Here is a 24,057-nt window from a genome sequence, read left to right as displayed (position 1 = left end):
TCTTGATTTTTGAGAAGGGAGAAATCTGATGCAGAAAGAACTGGGTAGGTAAAAAGAAAGGAAAGATTGAGAAGAAGAGTTGATGAATGTTTCAAGTGAAGGAGGCAAGAGGTAGAGAGAAATAAGAAGAAGGCCTTACGACTAAAAGGGAGGAGAATTAATCCCTAGAGAGGGTCCCAAAGAAATGCCACATTTTTGAGTCCATCATTAAATATTTAAATTATATGATCCCGTCATTTATATTAGTACGCATTGTTCAAAATGAAAAAAATTATCCTTGAATAGATAAAATGAAAAAAAATTCAAATGTCTTATATGATAAATGACATTTTAACTAATTTTCAACATAATGATAAGGAGGATGACTTAATGCATTAATCAATATTGAAAAGCACACACTTATGACCGATTTTCATAAATGACACACTACATCAATTTTTATCGGTTGTGAAGAAATCCATTATAGAGAGTTTGAATTTATTGGGAAAATTGAATCCCCTCAATTATGCTGTAAAACTCTGAAATCCATCCTGAAGATGAAAGTGACTATCTTGAAGAAGAGGTGATGATCCAAGAAAAGTTGACTGATAGGAAGAATAGCATCATTGTAAGAGGGATCTCGTAGATTCTCAAGAATACAATCACAAGTAGTCTTTATGTGCACTACTAGACAGAGCCAATCTAATTGAAGTATTGGATGACTTAAGTCGATTTTTTTGTTTGTTGGCTTGGGCACATTGTTGGGCTAGATTGACCCAAATGGATTGAGTTTGGTCAATCAGTTTGTTTGGGCTTGATTGGGCAAGGTTGTTGGAGAAAGACATTGAGAAAAAAAATAAAAGGACATTAAGATGAAATTTTGAATTCAAATTTCAATTTGACATTCAAACAAATGATAAGTTTGGAGACTTTTTATGGAAAATATTGGAGGAATCTGTTGAGGGAATTATGCAGGATAGTGTAGATGGAAATATGGAGGATATGATACAATGATTGCTTAAAAGGGGAAGAAAAGGTAGGATTTTCGCAACAAATTCCAAAATTCTATTTGAATTTCAAATTTAAATCAAAACAAAAAATTGAAAAGTTGAAAATTTTAAATCTTTTATCATTTCAAATTCAATTTTTTTTATTTTATAAATGTAATTATTTTGAAATTTGTTTTATTTATTTTTTCTTTTTTTAATTGAGTTTGTTGCTACTGACCAGGCGTACTGGTGGAAGGTGATGGATGATGCCCGTTTGAATGCGACAATAATAAAAATAATTTAAAAATTGTAAATCTGCTACAACAAGAAAAAATGAATGTAGAATTTCAACTCTATCTCTCTATCTCTCTCTATCCCACTCTATTTCTCTACCTCACTTTCTCTCTCTCTCACTTCCTATCTGCTTTCACATACTATTTCTCTATCTAAACATATATATTGGGCATCATATTATATTTCGGGCAAATTTTTTTTATCACAAATTCACAAGATGCTTTAATGCTTGCTAGAAGTTGCGAAAATCATTTTTTACTAATCTAACAATAAGGATATAGGGGAGCGCTCAAATGATCGCAACCTATCGTTAATTGTATTTCCATCTTCTTGAGATTTGGCGTGCAAAAAAAATTTTGAACCAACTTTGAATCCTTCCCAAATAGCCTTCAAGCCCAAATATGATGATTAGTATTGCAGTAGCATGCATGATTAATGATCCAGATCCTCCAGATGTACTAGCTTCTCATGATTATCCTGTTGGTAGGGATATTGGTGATCCAAATTTGGAATTTGATCACTCTGATGATAGTATTTTCAGTTTAGAAGATCAAGTGGTTAAATGATTTAATTTTTTTTCCATGAGGGGTAGGAATAACAGGAAGATCTATCATCACTCTTTTATGTTTATTCGGCCTCAAGCAAGACACCTTAAATGAAAACTCTTGAGGTTCTCCTCTTCTATTAGATGGTCCTTGCTTAGTTGTTATCTAGTTATCTACTTATCTTTGATGTATGGTCTCTTGCTTGGTTGTTCTCTAGTTATCTTGGATGATGCACATTTATGTTTTCTTTTTTCCCCTAGCAATGCATGCAATAACTTGACTTTGTACTCATTTGATTGATTGATTATAATTTTTTTTCTTGTTAAAAAATACTGGATTTGCGAACCTAATTTTGGCCTAGTGGTTGATACTTGAGCTCCGAACGATTGGTTTATGGCTTCTATTCATACTGCCATATTGATCGCTTCTTGAAAAAAAGGCGTCTATTTTCATTTGACTCTTATATCAAGGGTTTGTCCCTTTCGGCGAGTCTTCTTCAAATTTATGATTAGTTTTGTGTTAACTTTAAAAAATGTACGGAAACCAGAACTCAGATCATAAAGTCCTCACAAAATGAGGGCGAAATCTCTGGGTAGTGTCTTATCTACAAACCCATCTGCCTTCCAAAATTTACCCCGGAACTTAGTTCGTTAAAACTCCCTCGCCGAATAAGAAATAGCGAGCGGATGCCGGGGTCGAATTTTCGGAGCCCACAAGGATGAATTTCAATCCTTAAAAAAATATGATTAGTTTTTTGGGAAGGTTGTAGATAAAATTTTTAGGAATTCTAGAGCTGCTATGATCTCTTGATAACTTAAAATTAAAACAGTCATTCGTAATTTTATGGCAAACTCCTTGTATTTAGTAACCCAGTTTAATACCAATTGGTGACAAGTTTGGCTGCGGTGGTGAAGATTGGGGTGAACTTGGATATCTTGATTGCTGAGAAAATAAGAATTTTGATGTAGGGGAAGAATCAAGAAGGTAAAGAGAAAGAATAGAATGAGAAAATAAATAAATGAATATCTCAATAAGAGGGAGGCAAAGGTAGAGTGAAAATGGAGATCCTTACGATTAGAGGCAGGAGTGAGGAATTGATCCTATGAATCGATGCCAAAGAATGAACATAACCATCGTAACTTTATTTCATCATCATCATTCGAATTAGATGGCCATATCCACTAATTATAATAAAATATCATATTCAAATTGAGAAAGTAAAAAAGCTAACGAGTTAGTCCTATGCAACAAAGAGCACTTTAACCACATATAATTAACTTAAAACAAATAATGACATTGGCATGATACATCAAAGAATACTGAAAGCACAGATTCACTGCTACCGGCTGATGTTGGTGACTCGCTCCGCATCACAATGTCCTTGTCTGCTTCAGCTGGTTTTATCATGTAGGATTATACATAAACGGATTTATCAAATATTTTTTTATTTTTTTTCCGATAAGTGATTTAGCACTTGTTAACATCTCAATCATCTAGGTATCAAATATGATCTCATGCTGATTCACTTATTGCATCTCCATCACTTACAAATGACTTATTCTCCTAGATTGGAACAAGTTTCACTTTCACTTGTTTTTCAATAATCCTAAAGTTTTGTGCCTTACTATGGGTCCTCTCTCTTACATAAAAACTTAAAGTAGGTAGTGTATGGGTCTTCAAGAATTATTGTTGCTTTTCCACCTTGGATCCTCACTTTCTTTTGCCGGAAAATTTATGGCTTTTGTTTTTCAGAAGGATAATTTTTGCTCTTTTTGTATATCACTTGTATTAATCTCTATTTACACATTTTAATTCTTAAGATGCTAGCTAATTATTTCATTTTTAATAAGGAATTTCAAAGTGACATTGTTTTTTGAATCTTTGAAGGGTATGAGTACATATCTAGGAGCAGCTCCCATTGTTCAATGCCTAGAGAGATACGAGCCAGATCTTATAATTACTTCAAGAGTTGCTGATGCCGCACTGTTCTTGGCTCCGATGGTATGATAAATGAGGCATTTGCTTCAATTTAATTTGGCTATTTTTCAATTAATTAATTGAAACATTCGTCTTGTAGTTTTGCATATCATTTCTATGGGGGTAAAAGGACATCATTCATGGAATAAAAACTTGACTTTAAAATATGACAAATCTTAACCAAACACAAAGAAAGGTCAAGCACACAGAATAAAATTGTGTTTTAGTTTGGATAAAGCCCATTATTGGTTTTTTTATGTGTCTTGCGATCCATTCGAGCTAATACGACGAGGACAGTGGCTAACTAATGTGATGTTGTTCATCAGGTTAAAATATCTTTGTGATCAAAATCAGTAAAACATTGCTGGTTCGCAAAATGGACTATGTTCATGTGTTTGGAGCATCAAAATCACCGATGAAGCACCTCCCATGCTCAATATGATTGGACGTGATGAAAACATCTAACGGACATGACGCTATGCAAATGTCACTAAAATGTTGCCTTTTTACAAAACAAATTGCACCGACGCACCTGTAATGTCAAAACACTCATATTGCTTTAGTTGTTGCATGAAGATGAAACATAAAATTCATGCATGCACGAAGTGACTGCACGAAATTTAAGACGCATGAGCAATTTTTTATGCATGAGTTAAATACACATTTTAATCTTATTTTTTAAAAGAAGGGGTCAAATTTTGTGGAATTCCTCAGCTATCTTTGATGAAATCCTTGATGTCATGACCTGCTCTGGAGGCTTGAATTAATGAGGCTGGAACTGGCTGTCAAACGATTTATTTAAAGTTTTCATTCATTAAAATTTCTAACAACAAATTATTTCCAATACACTGAAAGAGCAACTATGAACTCCAAATGTATTTAAAAAAGTACTATAATGGTTTCAAACAAGTACCTCGGATCATGGTACTATCGAGGCAGAACCCTAGTTGTTGTCGCATCTGGATCCTATGCAATACTATTCAGATTCTGTGCAATGCAGGTTATATCAACCAAGAAATAATATTGCTTTAATTTTAACACAATGTATTTGTAATTTTACTGAGAATTTAATCAAATGAAATGCTGTGTATGACATATGGAATATTTTACCAGTCAAAGATCCTGTATGGAACTTACTTTTAAAGAGCTGGTGCTAAAATTACCTGCCGATTTGTTATAGGCCATTTACTTGAAATCTTGTTAAATGTGGATTTATCTATGTACACCAAATGATAAGAATTGGCTCCAAACGGAAATGGCACGACTGGGGATCCTCCCTAGCAAAGTCAAGTGTGGAAAGACCGCCTATACTCCTCTTCAGTTTCTGCATATGCTTCTATAACTTATTAAAATCTCTGAAACTTATTAATTTTTTTTCTTATAACATCTTTTTCTAGTGCTAAAAATTTTTGAGGGAGCTGTTATCTTCAATGGAGAATCCATCTGAGCTTTATTGGAGCTGCAAATCTTTGGTTTTATCATAGATTAAATTTACCCTACAACAAAAGTATGATATATGTTCTGCTATATATTATGCAACCGGAATTAGATCTGAACATTCTGTTCTTATTATATAGGAAGCATGCTCAAGGTGTTTTCTTCGCTTTCAAATTTGGACATATTTACGTCATTGTTAGGTGTACGAACTAGGTTGGGATTGGAATGACTTCAATCAATTAGCCCAAGGGACCCTAGCTGGCCATCTCCTAGAGTGTGGCTGTCAGCTTACAGGAGGATATTTTATTCATCCAGGTATTATATTATGCCTGATTGCTAAAGATATTATATTATTGACTGCTACTATTATGGTTCATTTTGCAGTTTTACGGAACGCTATATAATACTCACTTTTGGCAGGAGACATTCACCGAGAAATTTCTTTTGAGCAACTTTTAGATTTATCTCTTCCATTTGCTGAAATTGGTTATGGCGGAGAAGTATATGTTGCAAAAGCTGATGGCAGTGGAGGTGTTCTGAATCTTAGTACTTGTGCTGAGCAGCTACTTTATGAGGTTTGGGATCCAAGTTCATACATTACTCCTGATGTGGTGAGTGAGATCAAAAGCTTTCAACCATTAAGTGTTTACTCTCAGAGCCATATGTCAACTGTAAATATAAACTTTACAGGTTATTGATTTGCGGGATGTTTATTTCTGCTCCTTGTCAGATGATCGAGTTTGTTGTGATGGAACTAAACCATCTACTATTCGATACCCTGAAAAACTTCTGCGACTGACTCCATCAGTAAGTTGCTCCTAAAATCATGAATTTTTTACCTTTTTGGTATCTTAGCTTTAGCATGAGAGTTACTTCCGTTGAAAGTATTCTGAAAGGCTGCAGGAATGGAAAAGACAATTATTTTTTCCTTTTATTTTTATTTCTAAAGTTACTTTATTCAACATTTAGTCTACTCTACTTACAAATAAAATTGTGCATGGATGTCTTGCCTTTCATTCCAATATATGACTCGTATTTATGCTGTCACGCCCAATTTCGACCCTTCTCAAGTCAACAATAAGGCGTAATAGAGGTGGACAATCTAGATGGATGCATTTCCTATCAATAACCATCCTGACTTTACTAATCAGGATCGAGTGAGTAAAAATTAGTTTGATTAAATTCTCACAAAATATATCTCATCTTTTAATAGATTTATCATACTAAATGATATGGAAGTATGCATAATTTAAATCTTTAAAATAGACTTCGGAGTTTCTAATATTTTTAAGAAAAATTTATATATATCAAAGATCTTTATATATATATATATATTACGTTTCAAATATGCTCATCGATCCATAATATTTGGGTACAGGATAAGTTGGGTCACTTGTCTATGATCCCTCAATTCTTTTTGCTTTTTGAAAGTAATTTTAGTAAGATTTGATGAGCTAAATGGTCAATGAGATGAATAGTTCTAATATGACATTCAATAATATTAGTAATATGCATCCTAATTCCTTGAACTAACGTGAGCTCTTCTGATTATGGATATAGCTAGTTTAGTGCAACAATAAATTTAAAGAAAACTTGCTTTGATATTTAAATAAATAAAATACATAATTTTAATCAAGGAGCAAGAGTATCGATAAAATCATGAAGTGCATTTATCAAAGGTTCAATCATGAGGTGCACACTACTGATCAATTATTGGTATGAAGTTCCTTGTTACTTTCATTTTTCATTTTCATTATTAATCACTAATTTTCTTGAAATGTTATGTAATTCTTATATTGTAAACACCGGTTCATCTGGCCGGTTCAGTTGAACCGGCCGTTCCCTCTATTAAAAATCGCGAGCAAGCATTCACAAAACGGAGCAGGCATTCTTGAAACCGAAGGGGCGGATGGGGGATTTCGTGTGAGAGTGTGATGTGAGTTTCGTTTTTCCAATTTTAGCAAACAGTTGCCTTCAAGGATAAGAATTAACGATTCCTTTTCATTTCTACCACTAAAGAAGTGATAAATTTGGAAGAAATTTCAACGAACGAGAGGAACGACCGAGGGAAAGAGGGAAAGAGGGAAGAAGGTTGTTGATTTTTCTTTCCAATTTTGTATAAAAAATTTTGTCGCTTTATTTCATCTAAAGCAAATGATATTTTATTAAAGGAAGAGAAAGTGATTTTGATGCAGGACTAGGTACGAATGCAATGTTTTTGTAAGGATTTGCACAACTCTTTGATTAGAGCAACAGTGAAGACAACTAGTAGCAATTACAAAACAACGAAATAAAACGAGAAAGGGGTTATGCCCGCTTAGGCTAAATCACATAACCAGGGATTTGGAAACTTTCAAAAGAAATTAGTAAACAACGTTATGCCGTAATAGTAGTTTCAATACAATCCCTAATCTAACAATGAAAATTAATAAGCATAAAGGCACACGCAAAACCCTACGTTTACTAGGCTTAGCAGAAGCAGGGAGGATCGTCCTTCGTGACTACAATCAAGCACAAGATATGGTTAGACTTAGGAAATATATTGAAAGGGGAAAAGAGAACCTTCATCACGGAGCGGTGGAGATCCTCCACTCAACGCCATCAAAATGCTTGTCGATTGCTTTCACTAAAGTGTCCATAATATGCTCGAGATAGTCTTCGACGGTGTGGTCAATTCTCTTATTAACGTCAAAGAAAGTTGACTGAAGAATATCCGTGAAACCATCCTCGTCGAAGGTTAAACCGTATTTAGTCTCTGGATCCTCCATTCATAGGTGCTAGGTGACAAATCTCCTTTCCAAAATCTGAGAACAATTTCAGATTTTGTTCTAAAACCTGAGGGAAATTTCAAATTTCTCTCTTGAGAAAATAGAGGTAGTGGAGGGAAAATATAGGCTTAGGACTCAAATGGGGAGTTAATGAGGGAGAGGGAATTTGAGAGAGAGGAAATCCAAGGTGGGGGCCTTGGGAAAATTCGGCCAGCAGCAGGAGGAAGGATTTCAAATTCTTCCCAAAGAGAGGCAATGCATCATGGAAAGACTTTAGGAAAAATCCAGTAAGGGGCCAGCGGTATGTGGAGATGGGGAGGATTAGAGATTTATTTCCTAATCCTAATGTCAGGTTTTAGGAAAGCAATTAAATACTTGGACTTTGAAAAATTCGGCTATCATGAGATTGGAAATCTTTCTAAAGAAAAAGAGAGTGGGATTTAGGAAAAGTTTCCTAATCCAAGCCAAAAGGGGGAGGGGGCCGGCGGCAGTATTGGGGAAAAGGATTTGAGCAATTAATTATTGCTTGCTAGTTTGGGATACATAAATTAGGAAAGACAATTTTAAATCCCAATCAATTATAAATTGATTTGATTGAATTTTAAAGACTTTCCTAAAATAGATTTGGTATATTAGGAAATATTTTGAATTTCAAATCACTTGGATTTGAATTCAAAGTTAATTCCAAATATGTTCAATTCATAATAGGAAATAAAGGAAGAAAAGGAGGGAGGGGAAATCCAAGTGAGGCCGTTGGCTAGGATTAGGTGTCCGCCGGTTTTGGAAGAGGGGAAGTGGGGTTGGTTGGGTGGGGTTTGGCCGTGGAGCTGAATGGGGTGGTCAGGAGGGGTGAATATGGCTTGGGTGAGAGGAAAAGTCGGCGGCTAGGTGAAGGGGAAGGAAAGGAGAAGAAGATAGATGATAGAACCACGAACCCGACTTATTTAGGTTGGTGGGTATTGCACAAATCTCCCTCTCCTAGGAATTTCTCTCCAATCTCCCAAGCTTTCTCAAGAACTCTAAGCAAGAAAACAAAGTTCATAAATAATCATTTATTCTCTTAAAAAATAAAACATGAGGCTATAAATAGCCAAGTACACGGGACTCATGAAAATAAAAGACAAAATTGCTCTCCGGGCTTACATACGACATCTCCCACTAAAACGGTACAACTGGAAAACAAATACACGACACTAAAAATAGAAAAATACATAAATAAGAAAATAACATAAATAACTCAAAAGTACAAAGACTCGATCGTGGCCGTAGAACGGCGGCCACGCCTCTGATAAACCTTCCACAAACTGATGTCCCCATCAGATTTGGAAGTAAGGGGAAGAGATTTCGAGAGGGAAAGAGAAAAGTTTTGGGATTTGGGAAAATCCCCTTGTTGTAAGTAAAATTCCTATCATATAATAATTTTACTTAGATTTAGTTTTAATTTTTTTTTGAAAAATTTATATTGTTTAATTTTTGGAATTTAGAAGGAAAGAAATCAAGTTGTAGGAGTTGAGTTCTTTAAGAATTCAACAAGAAAGGAAATTGAGGCTGAGGTAAGAATTCATTTGATAGATGTTATAAATTTTTTTTAAAAGTTAACAATATGTAAAATTTCTTTATTGTGTATCTTTTTAGGTTGAGATAATGATCGAAGATTTGAAAGATCAAAGTGGGTAAATTATATACTTTCATGATTTATTTTATGCATACAATATTTTAAATATTTGATTATTTGCATAAATTACAACTGTTGAGGCTATATATATCTCATGATTTTAAAGTCTTATGATAAATTTTATATGTTATAAACGTTTGAAAGTTTTATTAAAGTGAAAGATATTAATTATGGTATATAAGATATGAAATATGTAAATGTATAAATAATGATTTAATGGAAAGTGAAAAATGGAAAACAAATGAATGACAAAAGTTATATATATGTATAGAAATAAAACATATATAAATATAACAAGAAAAATGTATTGCAAATTACAAGAGTTCACCCCGTATGGTATTAACTGGAGAAACAACGTATCCGTGCACATTAAAAAAGAAAAAGAAAAGTAAATGAAAATGAAAATGGTTATACCTCAATTGGTACATTTAGATGGTGCTATTCTATAAATGGAAATAGGGAAATAAATATTCTAAAGAATTGAATGTCAAATCTATTTAAAGAAATGTTAAAAAAGAAATGGATGGTTATGATTAAATACTAAGAAAAGATTTTATGTGGTATTATAAGGTTTATAATGCATAAAAAAATGTATGTGTATCGATTTGATATTAAGAGAGAAAGTTGTATGTATTATATTGATATATTTATTTTTACTGTTTTATAATTGTCAATGATTATCCACTGAGTTTAAACTGTAAACTCAACTCATCCTATTAATCTTTCTGGTAAGTCTCCAAAGAATTTGAAAATGGCTGAAAGAGAATAGTACGTCTATAGAAGACAGCGTGCAACTGAAAACTGATAATATATGATTTATATAATTGTTAAGTATTCAAGGAAATTATGAAATAGTGGCTCTTCTGTTAATGAGGAAATTGTATGTTGTATTGTTTATGAATTGTGCTAAATTCATCATACAGTCTGACTTTTAGTTTCCGCCTCATTAAATCGAACATCCGGGCAAGGTCGTGACATATATAGATCTTGACACCTTTATATTATTAGATCGTTACCCAATATGTTAGCGATAATAAATATTGATAGAATTTAGCATTGAATTTATTCATGGCCCCTCAATATAGGATGAACCATTTAGACTTTCCAGTATTAAGAGTCAGAATCAAATGCTTCTCGAAACTAGGCTCATCTTGTCAGAACTTTTGCCTCTTCTTATGCAAGTTATTATAGTTTGCTTAGCTATCTCATATGATAGGACCTTCCATTTGCTTATTTTAATCTAATATTATTATCATTGATATTATAAATTACTTAGAATTGATATATTTACCTATTATTATTTAATTTGGTTAACATTCACCAAAAGCAAATATGATACATGAAAGTTAATATCTATGCACTTAAATAAATATTAAACATTCTTTATTAAAAATATCTTGATTTTTCTTTAAAGATGTGATCCTATAAAAATTTATTAGACTTAGCAAAATCATCATGTTTGTTGAATCCAAATTTGTTTATGGGTGATACCAGATCTTACTAATAAGTAAACTCTGTGTGTATGTGATAGGAAGTACTTGAATATTTCAAGTAAAATTCAACACTATTGGCAAAAACAACAAAAATAGTCCACAACTTCAATGGAAAACAATAAAAACCAATAATTTTATTGGAAAATCTGACGAAAAACACTTGTAATTCACTTGTAGAAGGAGAAAAACAACAAGATACAATTGATCCTCTATTCAAGAGGAGTATCGATCTCTCCCAAATCTCTAGACGCTGCTAGAGCCTAAAGAAAACCTAAATTTAGGAGATCTCAAATTTCAACTAAATTCAAGATGCCCTAACTCTAGGAAAACAAACTATTTAATGAATACAAATCAAAAGGAAATCCCTAAATAGTCCCTACATTCAAATTTTCCTCTCAAATCCCTCAAAAATTCTTCCTTAAATGGCTCACGGGGCGTGCAGGAGGCGGAGAAATCCGCCTCTGTTCGTGTAGGACCGACTGAACCAGTCCAATAGACCGGTCTAACAATACTCTCCCGAAGATCCACCTTGTTCTCAAGGGTGAAGGATGGGACGCTGTTAATAGCTTTCTACAGTTGCTCTATTAGTGGCCATGTTATCTTCCACTGGAACCAAGCTAAAGTTTTTCCTTCCAAACATAGGGCCGCTATCGCCAGTCTCTCCTCCTCCGTCACCCCATTCACCTTGAGATACATCTCCACCTGGTACACCCACCCATAAGCATCCTCCCTTTCCAATAATAGCGTCCTCAACTTCTTCATCCTAGGATCACTACCACCCCAATATCTTCTTCCTCCTCCAGTATAACAATTGTCGTGATCTCTCCATATTTCCCCCATGTATCGAGGGTGGAAATCCCCCCTTCTTTTTCTTCGCCTCACATGACCCGATCCCCATAGTTCGGCCCGTCCCCCTCCTTCAGTCGTCCACTCCCCTTGCCCGAAATACCTCCCATAGTGGTCGACCACCCCACCACCTTCACTACGAAATGCCCTTCCTGTTGTCCTCCCATCAGCTAACCCTATTTCGCTCCTTATCGAAGCCCTAGGAGGTGGCTCTTGACCCCCTCCTCTGATGAGTGGCTCCCTTTGCCCAAAATTCCTCTCATAGTGGTCGGCCGCCCTATCGCCTCCATCAAAAGATTTCATCTTTGTGGTCCCCTTATCCAGAAACCCTGATCCACCCATTATCGGAGCCACAAGAGGTGACTCTTGATGAAAGAAACTCCCCTCGTCAGACTTCTCTTGTCCGATCTCCTTTCCCTTCGATTTGGCAAAGGGATTCCTAGTCAAATCTTGATTAGGGTTAGCCATCGGAACCACCAATGAAGTATTTGTTTGCATCTCCAAGAGCCTTCAAACATCTCCTCCACCCTTCTAAATCAATTTTCCATACGGTTTTCCATATATGAAAATTTTTCTCCCCATGAGAGAACTTCTCCAAGCCGGTTTGAAATTGCTCCATTTCGCCTTCCAATGCTTCCATCTTCTTTGTTGTCATTAGTTGGATCTAGGCTCCAATTGCAAAACAATCAAGACATCTTATTTTTCCGCTCAAAAAAGCACTCTGATACCAATGTGATAGGAAGTACTTAAATATTTCAAGTAAAACCTAACACTATTGGTAAAAACAGCAAAAACATTCCACAACTCCAATGGAAAACAATAAAAACCAGTAATTTTATTAGAAATTTTGAGGAAAAAACACTTGAAATTCACTAGTAGAAGGAGAAAAACAACAAGATACAATTGATCTTCTATTCGAGAGGAGGATCGATCTCTCCCATATCTCTAGACGCCGCTAGAGCCCAAAGAAAACCTAAATCTAGGAGATCTTAAATTTCAGCCAAATTCAAGATGCCATAACCCTAGGAAAACAAACTATTTAATGCATATAAATCAAAAGGAAATCCCTAAATAGTCCCTACATTCAAATTTCCCTCTTAAATCCCCAAAAAATCCTTCCTAAAATGGCTCACACACGCTATGCGTGCGTTTGGCGCATACAAGAGGTGGAGAAATCCGCCTCTATTCGTGTAGGCCGGTCCAGTCGGTAATCCGCCTCTGTTCGTGTAGGCCGGTCCAGTCGGTCCGACTAGACCGGTCCAATGGACCAGTTTAACAGTATGACCTGAAAACATATGGAGGTTGGGGAGAGAGAGTTCTATGAGAAGGAATCCGCTAACTCAAGAATATGTAATAAAAGTGCAAAAAAAATCCTAATTTTTCCTCTTCACCCATTATTTATAGGGATTCGACGGCTATGAGATAGGCTACATCAATAAATGCAACGAAAATACATGATTTAATGTCTCTTAACACAAATTACCTTAGACACGTGCAACACTTTGGCTAACTAGATGTGAGATTGCTTCTCTGGATCTTGATTGTTTATTTCCAGGTCAGTTCAATAGTGCCGAGTGCTTATGGGTGAGTAGGTGCAAGTGAGTTCGTTAGCGAGTCTTGAATAAAGAAGGTTGTTGTTGGCTAACATTCCCAAATCAATAGTGACCTATGTTGGAGCTTTGTATCGCCTAGTAGGAAGAGGCAAGTAAGCTTGAGTTGCAAGGTAGGTAGGCTCCATGGCCTGTTGGCTGTGATTGGGCAAGCTGTCACGGGATAATTTTAGTGTTATATCTCTTTTCCAGTCAGTAGTATTAAGTTGTCACGGGATCTTTGCATCCAGTCACAATACTGATGTCCTGCTGCAAGTGAAAAATTGTTGACTCTGTTGAAAAAATTAAAGGTTCATTTTGTGGAGCTTTTTAATTTCTTTTAATTTTAAAAAACTCGCGTATCATAGTGTTGATTTGAGTGTGAAACGTACAGTGAAAAGCGCTTTAATGCATATAATGCATGTGCGCCTCCTGCATAGCCTTATAACCATGGGAAACACACTTGTACGCCAGCTTATCCAGCCCTATAGGAGTACCGATGACTCTATTTTGTACCAAATAAGAGTAGCAGCGATTCTATTTTGTACCAAACAACCCAACTAACATAAAATTACCAAACAAGCCCAAGTGTAGAATGTCACGACCCGAGCCGGCTAGCCCGATTATATCTGGGCGGGAACAGTCGGTCGTACGGAAGAGCATAATACATAACATATTTTCATTTAAAACTTAAGGTCAGAACATAAATATCATCCCAAAATATATGAAAGAGCCACTAATAAACTTCAAACTCAAATGTTACAAACTGATCAACTAATGTACATGGAAAAACAAGTATGAAAATCATGTGCAACACATAAAACATTTAATCTCAACATATTTTGAAGCTTTTTAAATTCATGAAATAATAGTCTTGAATATTCATATTGTCATAAAAATGAAAAGTCATGAATTCAGGTCATAAGAAACTTTTTCAATCGTTTGCATTAAAATACTAGAACGGAACAAAATCATGAAATTTTTATCAAAAACATGAGTACCTACCTCAAACCAAATACGACACGTCGCTTCGACACAAGTCTTCCACTCCACCCTTCAATAATCACTACCTAAGAAAGATTTACAAAAGATACGTGTCATAAAACTAATTATCATATTCTTAAGTCTAAATCTTTATTTTCCCTTAATCATTTCATACAAAACTAAATGAATATTTAATTAAATTAATATGCATTTTTGGATTTAATTTAAAATCTAAATTTTAGAAATCCCTAAATCTTAAATTTTTGCTCAAAACTCTATTCTAACATTATTCCTAAACAATATTTAATAAATACTTAATTAATTTTCGGATTTAACTAATTATGGAAATTATAAAAAGTAAATTTTTATCAAAAATTCAATTTCATGCTTTCAAAACATTCCTAATATCCTTAGGAATAATTTTTGTAAAAACATCACTAAGGAATTAAAGTTTTCGTCAAAACCCTAACATTTAAATCTAAAAAAAATTCCTCAATTCACTTCTTTTTCATTGCTAAAATAATCCCCTAAACATTTCTTAAAGATTTTATAAAGAAATTGCGAAAGAAAATCGAAATTTGGAAAAATCCTAGATTTTTCGATATCAAATAACTTGAGATTTAGGAAGTTTCGTTCTAAAATAATCGTATATGAGTGTTCCTCTCGTCGCCCTCTTCGATTTGACCTAAAAGTTTCGCCGGAGATCCCTCGCGGAAGCCGCCATCCGCAGGACCGTCCGCCTCTCTTTGTTTGTACCACTCTATTTCACGTGAAAATGAATAGGGAAGGGTTCAGTTTTGCTAATAAGAGGAATTGGGGTTTGCTAATTACTCATATACCCTCACTTAAGTAAATTTGGCCTTTTATTAGATTAGGGGTAAAGTTGGTATTTTTAAGCTTCAAACATTTTTAATTCCTAAAATAGGCTAAATTAGGTATAAGTGTTATATACCAAAACGATCAGAATTTCGTAAGAGAATTTCTAAAATTATTTTCATTAAATTCCGTTAACCTCGAAAATTTCATTTAAAACTCGTCGCGGCGTTTTGAAAAGTGTGCGACGACCTAAAATAGTATTTTCGGGTTTTTACATAGAAAAAAAGTCATTGTTTGTTAACAGGGTGCCATACTGCTATTTGTTTCAATTGTTTAGTTTACCACTGCGATTATCATCAACATTAGCCTTATCTCATCCATTGGGGATTGGATTAATGGTTCTTGTTCTCCATTTATCCTGTTAAGTTAATCTACCCATTTTTCTTTCAGATTCTTTCACATCAATTTCATTAACTTGTCATATCAGTCATCTTTTACTCCTATTGTACTTTTATAGGTTTGGTAATTATGTTCAAAACTGAAAATCACACGACAATTGCTCAAATTTTAATTGATTTGACATCAAAATCACTCTACTTCAATGCGAAGATGTAACTTCTTAAATGATATATGCATACATATTCATGCATTTATATTTAGTATATTTTGTTATACTTTCTTATATGTATATTTGGAATACTTTTATATAAATGTTAAACAAGATTTGTGATAAAAAAATATTGTATAGAATTATAGGCTTACTCATATTACTCAAAATTTGACTCAAAATCAAATATTGTTGGCTCAACTCAAAATTGGCTTGAGTCAAAATCAAAATACTTAATTTTGAGTTTAGGTCGGCTTGCTCAAACTCAATTCAATTTCACCCTTGTACTTTCCCAAACAATTTAAGTCTATTTTGCACTAACCAAATTCCTTTCTAGTATTTCTTCGTCATTTCTATCCACCAATTCTATATATGCATCTTCTTCCCTCTGTGTACTTGCCCAAACAATTCAACTCTATTTTCCACAATCTTATCTTCAATACTCGCCACTCCTATCTCTCTTGAGGTGCCAAGCCAACTCAAGGGCAGTTCAAATTTGGTCATGCTCCAGAACTGAAGGAAAGAGTTTTAGAGAGAGGAAGAAAAGAAAATTGGAAGATTAAGGAATCAGAGATGGATTTATTTATAACGCATCTTGTTATTTACGGTTCTTTAGCTCAATGTAACAAACATTCTTGAAAATAACAAGCTATTAACTATCCACAGTCTACAACCCAGCAACAAACCTTCCTTGTTGGGTAGAGCTGCTTCCCACTAACCTTAATGTAATAATCCGCCATCCATTTGGGTGCTTTTGGTGCTCAAGAACCATAGCCTTTTCAATTTATCCTTTTTAATTTTATCACACTCATCTTAACATTATCATTCCTATCAATCTGAATAAAGTTTCTTCCTGTTTAACTTCAATTTTACTGCTCAGGCAATTTTTCTGATCAGCAGTTTGGCTTGTGGAGACTTTTTTGTAGTATGTTTTCAATTCTCTTCATATATGTTTATCGATATTAATGAAAATACTCTTGGTCAGCAATTTTATTGTGTTCTTCTGTGGAAATTTTGTATTCATGCTGCAGTTTTTTGCTCCCGAAGTAGGTATAATAAATTAATAATTATTTAAAACTGAGAGAATTGTGAAGAAATGTGTTAGACTGGTCCACCCAGTTGACACGGTATCGGCCCTGCGCAACAGAGGCGGAAAATTTCCACCTCTTTGGTAGTTCGTTCGGACCGCAAGAGCCAACCAAACATTTTAGGAAGGATTTTTGAGGGTTTTGGGAGGAAAATTTGAATGTAGGGACTGTTTAGGGATTTCCTTTTGATTTTTGTATGCATAAATAGTTTGTTTTTCTAGGGTTAGGGCATCTTGAATTGGGGCTGAATTTGAGATCTCTTAGTTTTAGGTTTTGGGCTCTATATTCGTCTAGAGATTGGGAGAGATCGATCCTTCTCTCGAATAGAGGATCAATTGTATCTTGTTGTTTCTTGCATTCTATTTGATTCTTGCAATAAAATTACTGTTTTTCTGATTTTCTTTTGGAGCGTGGAAGAGTTTTCTTGTTGACTTTCTGAAATTGATAGAATTTACTTGAAATCTTCAAGTGTTTCCTATCAAAATGCTAATTGAATTTGAGTTTTGATGCCGATGCTCTTTTCCTGGATAAAAAAAGAGATGGATAGAAGACACTTTTAAGAATGACTCGGGTGCTCACTTCTTTGTTTTACGTTGAACTAGGGACAATTAAAGGATCATTGGCATTCTTGTTTTTTGTCAAGATAAATGTGTAACTGACATGTTAAGTTTGATGATTTCCAGGAATGTGGATGGAAAGGCTGGGGAGAGATATCTTATGGAGGATATAAATGTCTATTGCGTGCTGAGGCGGCAGATTTTCTAGTTAGTAAACTTGATTCATGTTATCTTCATTTAGTATTAAAAAGTTGTGATATCTTTATTTTCTGGAAAAGCTGTCTCTGCAAGTTAGGCTTTGTTTGGGACAGCTTTCTTATTGCTTTCTAAACCTGTTTACTAGTACAAAAATTTATAGTTTTAAAAAATTTTGTACTAAAAAACTCCTTTAGAAAGCAATAAAAAAGCCGCCCCAAACGAAGTCTTAATAGGATTTATTTCAAAAAAATACAATTTTATTCATAAGATCACAATGATTACTGAATTTTTCATTAATGGCCAGATAATCGTTCCTGGTATATCTTTGTGGATTGAATTCATCTTATTATGTTGGCTAACAGTACTTAACATTCTTATTCAGGTTAGGTCATGGGTGGATGAAAAGTATCCCGGTATCAAAGATTCCATTATTTCCTACATTATTGGCTATGACAGCCTAAAAGCAGCCAACAGTAGTACAAGAATTTCTTCATCGGAGCAATTAATGGAAGTAAGGCTTCGTATGGATGGCTTATTTAAGCTGAAAGAGCAAGCCATTCACTTTGCTCAGGAGTTTATGGCTCTTTACACAAATGGGCCAGCGGGCGGTGGAGGTATTAGGTTAGTGGAAAAATAGTATGTTCTGTTTTACGTTTTTTTTTTCTATTTGACCACTTGCATTAAATTTTAACATGTATGTTACATCTGAAGTCTTAGGTTTGAATTAGGTATTGTTTATGTCGACTCTACTATTTCCATTTATTTTCCTAAAACACCAAAATTACACTATGAATTGTTTTGATGTGTCCTCTTTTATCAATATTTTTATATGATAAATGCTATACTCCCCAAAAATTTTGACTTAAAAACTCATGTCATGTCATCACTTGATTAAGTGGACCAAAAAAATTCTCTCCAAGTAAAAGTACATGACACTCTTCCCATTTGATTGAGCCGCTGAAAAAAGTGCACCCCAAATGAATTTTTGTGTAGATTTGTTTGGTGAGTGTAGCTATGCTCTTTTTAGACAAGTACTTAATTTGATCTTCTATTCTTTCCTCCTCACTTCAATAAAGTTGATTGAATGATCAACCTTTGTAGATCTCATTCAATTAGTCATTTACTCGCACCAATTCCCCCTCATTTTCATGAGAAATTATTCTGTGTGGAGTCCAGACGAAGAGATCCGGATTTGTTGCGTATTTACTCAGTATTTGCTGCGTATTTGCAAATACTCAGTAAATACTTAGCAAATACTCATTTGTGAGTATTACTAAGTATTTTGTGAGTATTTGTTGAGTAATTTGTGAGTATTCGTTGAGTATTTTGTGAGTATTTGTTGATTTACTGCGTATTTGCTGAGTATTTATAAAAAACTTAGCAAATAATCAGTAATACACAGCAATCTGGACGGTTCTTCCCGTCCGGACTCCACACAGAATAATTTCTCCATTTTCATAGGTTTGAGTCGGTCCTTCGCCTCCACCCATCTTTAGGATGATAAGAGCGGACTATGGAGATTTTTAGCTTCACCTTCAGATGACTAGTCAGAATAAAATGAAATGGGTGTCAAATGATTTTCTAGTGTGAAATAGAGTTAAAATGCAAAAGTGAACAATGGAATTACACAAGGGAAGACCGAAGATTATTCGTAAAGGGCAAATTTGTCTTTTTGGTAGATAAAAGTACTTGCAGGAAACATGTCAAATAAAGGGCCCAAACAGTAATATTTTGACGTAATGGACCACAAGCGACCAAGATGTAATTTATTAAAACTTTTATGAATTGGATGAATGGATTAATATAATATGGTATATTGTTTTTTTTAGAATGATTATTCATAGATATAATCTACATATGTTATATGAGTTTTCTGTTCTGAAATGCAGCACTGGGCACAAAGAGGAGATACTTCTTCTGAAGGAGCAGGTATGATACTGCAGACATGGCTTGTAGGAATTTTTATTAATGTTGCTTCTACATTTTATTAGGAAAATTGATGAGTATTATTATTTTAGGGCAATGATATGATCCAAGAGGGAGCTGAACTCAATATTTTAATAATTAGATAGGAAGTGATTGCAGAAATTCAATTCCTCATGGCTGAAATTGAATTTCAGCAATCCAAATACAATCTTCAAGGAGATTTGTAGAAAGATAACGGAAGAAAACTCTCTTCAATTTATGAAATTGGGAAGAAAACTCTCTTCAATTTATGAAATTGGGAAGAAAACGAACAAGATACAATGGATCCTCAATTGTAGAGGAGGATCCGACTCTCACAAATCTCTAGCTGGCGGCGAGAACCCAAAACTCTCTAAGAATACTCTAAATTTCAGTAAATATAAGATAAAACCTAACCATAGGTTAAACAATATATTTAAAGTATACAAAATATAGTTAATGCCAAAACAGCCCTCATAATTTGAATTTTCCACCTAATCCCCTCTTTAAATTCTTCTTAATTGTTGTTGGATTGTTGGGTCCCACCTCAATTAAACAGGTGCATATTCCGCCTAAACAAGCAAAACGTTGTTCTTCCTCATAGGTGGAAGCCTGTTCAGCGTCTAACACTACCCCCATCCTAAAGACCTACCTTGTCGGCAAGGTGGAAAGACTACTCCTTCCTCAAGTTCCTCATTATCACAAACAGTGAGAATATGAAGAGTTCGGTCCTTACACCTGTGCCTCGGTGTATACCTCTCCTCACATCTAAAGCACAACCCCTTCGCCCTCTTCTCCTGTAGCTCCGTCTATGTGAGTTTCTTGAAGTTTTCCCATGGTCTTTCTCCTATAGTCTTCTCTTTTGGGTCTCTTTAAGAGTACCAGATGTTGGCTCTTTGGATCCCAAAAAGGTAGTGGTCGTCCTGTACGAACCTCCTTAGCTGCTGCCTCTAGCCCCTCTCTCCAGGTACATCTGATCCTCCACTAGCTGGGCAGTTCCATAGCCTCTACCAAATCATGAGGCCTCATCACTCTAACTGCCGCTCTTATCTCTTATTTGAGCCCTTTCATAAAGTTCCCTTCCAATACCTTCGGAAGTCAGTCAAGTCAGCTGGCCAAGTGCTCAAACTGCTCACAGTACCCCACAACTGTCCCCTCCTACGTTAGGGCGAAGAACTGCTCATAGAAGTCTCCTCCCTTGTTGGTTCAGAAACATTCCAACTAGTCTTTAAACTCCCTTTATGTCCGTATGGGTCCTCGTATCCTTCCACTGGTAACATGCTAGAGCTTTTCCCTCCAAGCACATCTCGACTGTCATTTGTCTCCCCTTCTCAGTTAACCTACCTACCTTTTCACCTTGTATGTTCACCCATGGGCATCATCTCCCTCAAAAATAGGCATCTTGAGCTTCCACACCCACAGATCTCCTTCGTCACCCCTGCTTCCTCCAAAGTTTCCCATTCCCCAATGGGGTGGTTCCACCCAATTGTGCCAATCATCCATTCTCCGCTTGTATCCAAACCTTTCATAACAAGCCCATATTTTCCCTTCAAATTCAGCACCCCTTTGATCATATTTAGCCCCTCTCCTTTCAACCTCAACACTCCTTTTATCATTATCAAGCCCTCGTCTTTCAAATTCAGCCTACTCCTTTCAAATTCAACACCTTTCCGCTCATGCCCAACCCCCTCACATCTCTCCACACACTCTCTACCCGACTCCTCCCTAGGAATAGGCTCTAGGGGAGGCCTTTTTTCTACTCCCTCCAAAATCTCCACCTCCTGATCTTCCCTTCGGCTTATTGGCTTAGGATTTTCCCCACTTCATTGGTTGTTGGCGGATTCCCTCACCTCTGTTGGAGATGTTTTGGTTCGTCGCTCGAGCAATTTCTTCAACATCTCCTCCAGGATGAAAAATTTTTCATCGATCTTCTCGTGGACAACTGCAATGACTTTTGCAATTTAAAATTTGGGTTTGGAGATTTGAAATTTCAAGTTTTATTTGTTCAATCTCCCCTCCAACGCTTCTATCTTTCTTCTTGCCATAGGAACCAAAAAACGGCAAAAAAACAACAGATTTGGTGCTCAAACAACCAAATTCAATAATATGGAGAGAAAAATGCCAGTAGAAATTAGCAAGGAAGTCCTTTATTTTTGCCCAGGACAATGTTGTGATACCACTTTGATATGAATTGGTTGTAGAAATCCAATTCCCCATCGCTGAAATTGAATTTCTGCAATCCAAATACAATCTTCAAGGAGATTTGTAAAAGATAATGAAAGCAGCTCTTCCCTAGAAGCAAACTACTCATGCTTATGCCACAATCAGGGGCGGAACCAGCCTTAGTTCTCAGGGGGGCAAGTGGCAAACTTATAAAAAAATAAATATATATATGTGGATGCAAAAATAATTTATTTTGCACATAATCACTTTTCACAGATCTGTTTGTTAGTGTTAGAAAAATTCAACATAATCAAATGAAAATAGCGAGAGGCCAAGCGGCCTTCCGATTTTTGGAGAGCTCAGCACTACATAGTTCCGCCCTTGGCCGCAGTATTTTTCTTCAAGGCGAGAAACTGGCTACTTCTAATACAATCCGTTAGTTGACAACCTTGGAGGAAAGACAAACAACACCAGATCTGTAATTCAATTTTCAAACATAGCTCACAAAGCTTTCTTAAAGAATTACAAATATAAGATTTAGAAGCTTTTGAGAATATTGAATGACTACCGAAACAAAGAAAAGAAATTCTGAAAATTATATCATCAATCTTGATCCCTCAGGTTACCATTAGTATTAATAACCTTTAGCATTGTTAAAAACCATTCCTTAACACCAATTAGCCATTAAGATTACCATAAACATCAAAATATAGTGTTTTGAAAGGGTGATCTAAAATAATTATACTTCTGAAAAATTGTACTGTATGATCTCAGATCATATCATGCATTTCCATCAGATTGTGAAACTCATATTCTACCATAAAAATATCATATGGCATGAAGCATAAATGGCTAGTAACCTTCCAAATTGATTAACAGGACACCTAGTTAACAATTATAATATATTCATGATCATGCAGATCAAACTTGATTTAGTGTACAGTATGATGTGAATAGTCCACACCATTCCTCACAGAGGAAAGGATTGTCCTACATGTGTTAACTTTTACCTGTAGGCGAATATGGATGCGCCACGTCACCCGGATGCATTGGGCCCCAGGTGATGCGGCACGTCCGGATTCACCTCCGGACGAATCCGGACACTGCACGTAATAATTTTTCCTGAAGAAGCCATCTTTTTTCAGGTCGAACGTGAAAAAGTCCTCTGGCGAACAGAAGCAAGGAGATCGAATGTTGCAGTCATAGCTGAAGGTGCGAGGAAAGCGAGCGACCCACTCGTCATTCCAAAGAGAAATTATATCAGAAACTTCACTGCTGCTCCAGAACCAGCCCCATCTGGCAAGAAGATCCCTCTATATCAAGTTGCTCACAGTAGAGCTGGTGACAAAGGAAATGATCTAAATTTCTCTATCATCCCACATTTCCCCGGAGATATTGTGAAGCTAAGACCTGTAATCACTCCTGAATGGGTGAAAGGAGTTGTCTCATCTCTGCTGGATTTCTCTCCATTCTCAATTTCCATGGCTTCAAAGCAGAGAAGCGACAAGCTAGAGCTGGTTACAGTGGAGATATATGAGGCCAGAGGAATAAATTCTTTGAATATTGTGGTCCGTAATGTTCTTGATGGAGGTGTCAATTGTTCTAGAAGGATCGATCGCCATGGGAAGACTGTTTCTGATCTCATATTGTGCCAGGAGGTTGTTCTGCCGTAGTAATTGATATTTAATATGAAAATTTTATCCTCTATGTAAGTGCTTAAATTCAATATTATACATTTATCCTCTTCTTCTCAAGATCTAAAAAGAGAGTATCAATCTTTCTTATTTTTCTCTCTTATTTCTCTCTTTTGGTTACTTATGTAAAATCTCTATTGCATTTGTTGTAGGTTTTTGATAGAAGTTCTGTTGAAATTTTTTATCCTCTTGAAATATGAAGTTATTGAAGTTTGATTAGGAATGGCTAATGGAAATCAATCTTTTTTTTTACCTAAAGCTTTGCAAGTATAGTTATAATCTGCATCTCTTACATTTCAATTTTTTGTGTGGATTCATTTAGTTTCATGTTTGAGCAATGAGCCATATAGAACATTATGAAAAATTGATTATTGCAGTTTTAAGAAACAAAATCCTAAAGTGTGAGTAAATATA

The 24,057-nt window shown here is 35.3% G+C and overlaps 1 protein-coding gene across 5 annotated transcripts in view; it reads left to right on the top strand.

The window, feature by feature from the left end:
* LOC110098883 overlaps positions 1–23,862 on the top strand; it is a 41,694-nt gene extending 17,832 nt beyond the window's left edge. For 3 of the 5 annotated variants that reach the window (XM_020825828.2, XM_028699744.1, XM_028699745.1), the window contains 8 exons: positions 3,695–3,808; positions 5,422–5,536; positions 5,642–5,832; positions 5,912–6,028; positions 17,756–17,851; positions 18,225–18,463; positions 19,732–19,771; positions 23,095–23,862. In XM_020825828.2, coding sequence (XP_020681487.1) covers positions 3,695–3,808; positions 5,422–5,536; positions 5,642–5,832; positions 5,912–6,028; positions 17,756–17,851; positions 18,225–18,463; positions 19,732–19,771; positions 23,095–23,622 — 1,440 coding nt within the window. In that variant the 3' untranslated portion in view covers positions 23,623–23,862. The remainder of the gene's footprint in view (positions 1–3,694; positions 3,809–5,421; positions 5,537–5,641; positions 5,833–5,911; positions 6,029–17,755; positions 17,852–18,224; positions 18,464–19,731; positions 19,772–23,094) is intronic. The other 2 variants (XM_020825829.2, XM_028699747.1) reach the window with 1 other exon arrangement.
* Positions 23,863–24,057: the final 195 nt, after the last annotated feature.

The sequence above is a fragment of the Dendrobium catenatum genome, unplaced genomic scaffold (assembly GCF_001605985.2).
Source record: "Dendrobium catenatum unplaced genomic scaffold, ASM160598v2 fragScaff_scaffold_1381, whole genome shotgun sequence".
Taxonomy (NCBI): Eukaryota; Viridiplantae; Streptophyta; class Magnoliopsida; order Asparagales; family Orchidaceae; genus Dendrobium; species Dendrobium catenatum.
The sequence above is the reverse complement of the archived record's forward strand: the minus strand, read 5'-3'. Positions and strand labels throughout refer to the sequence as shown.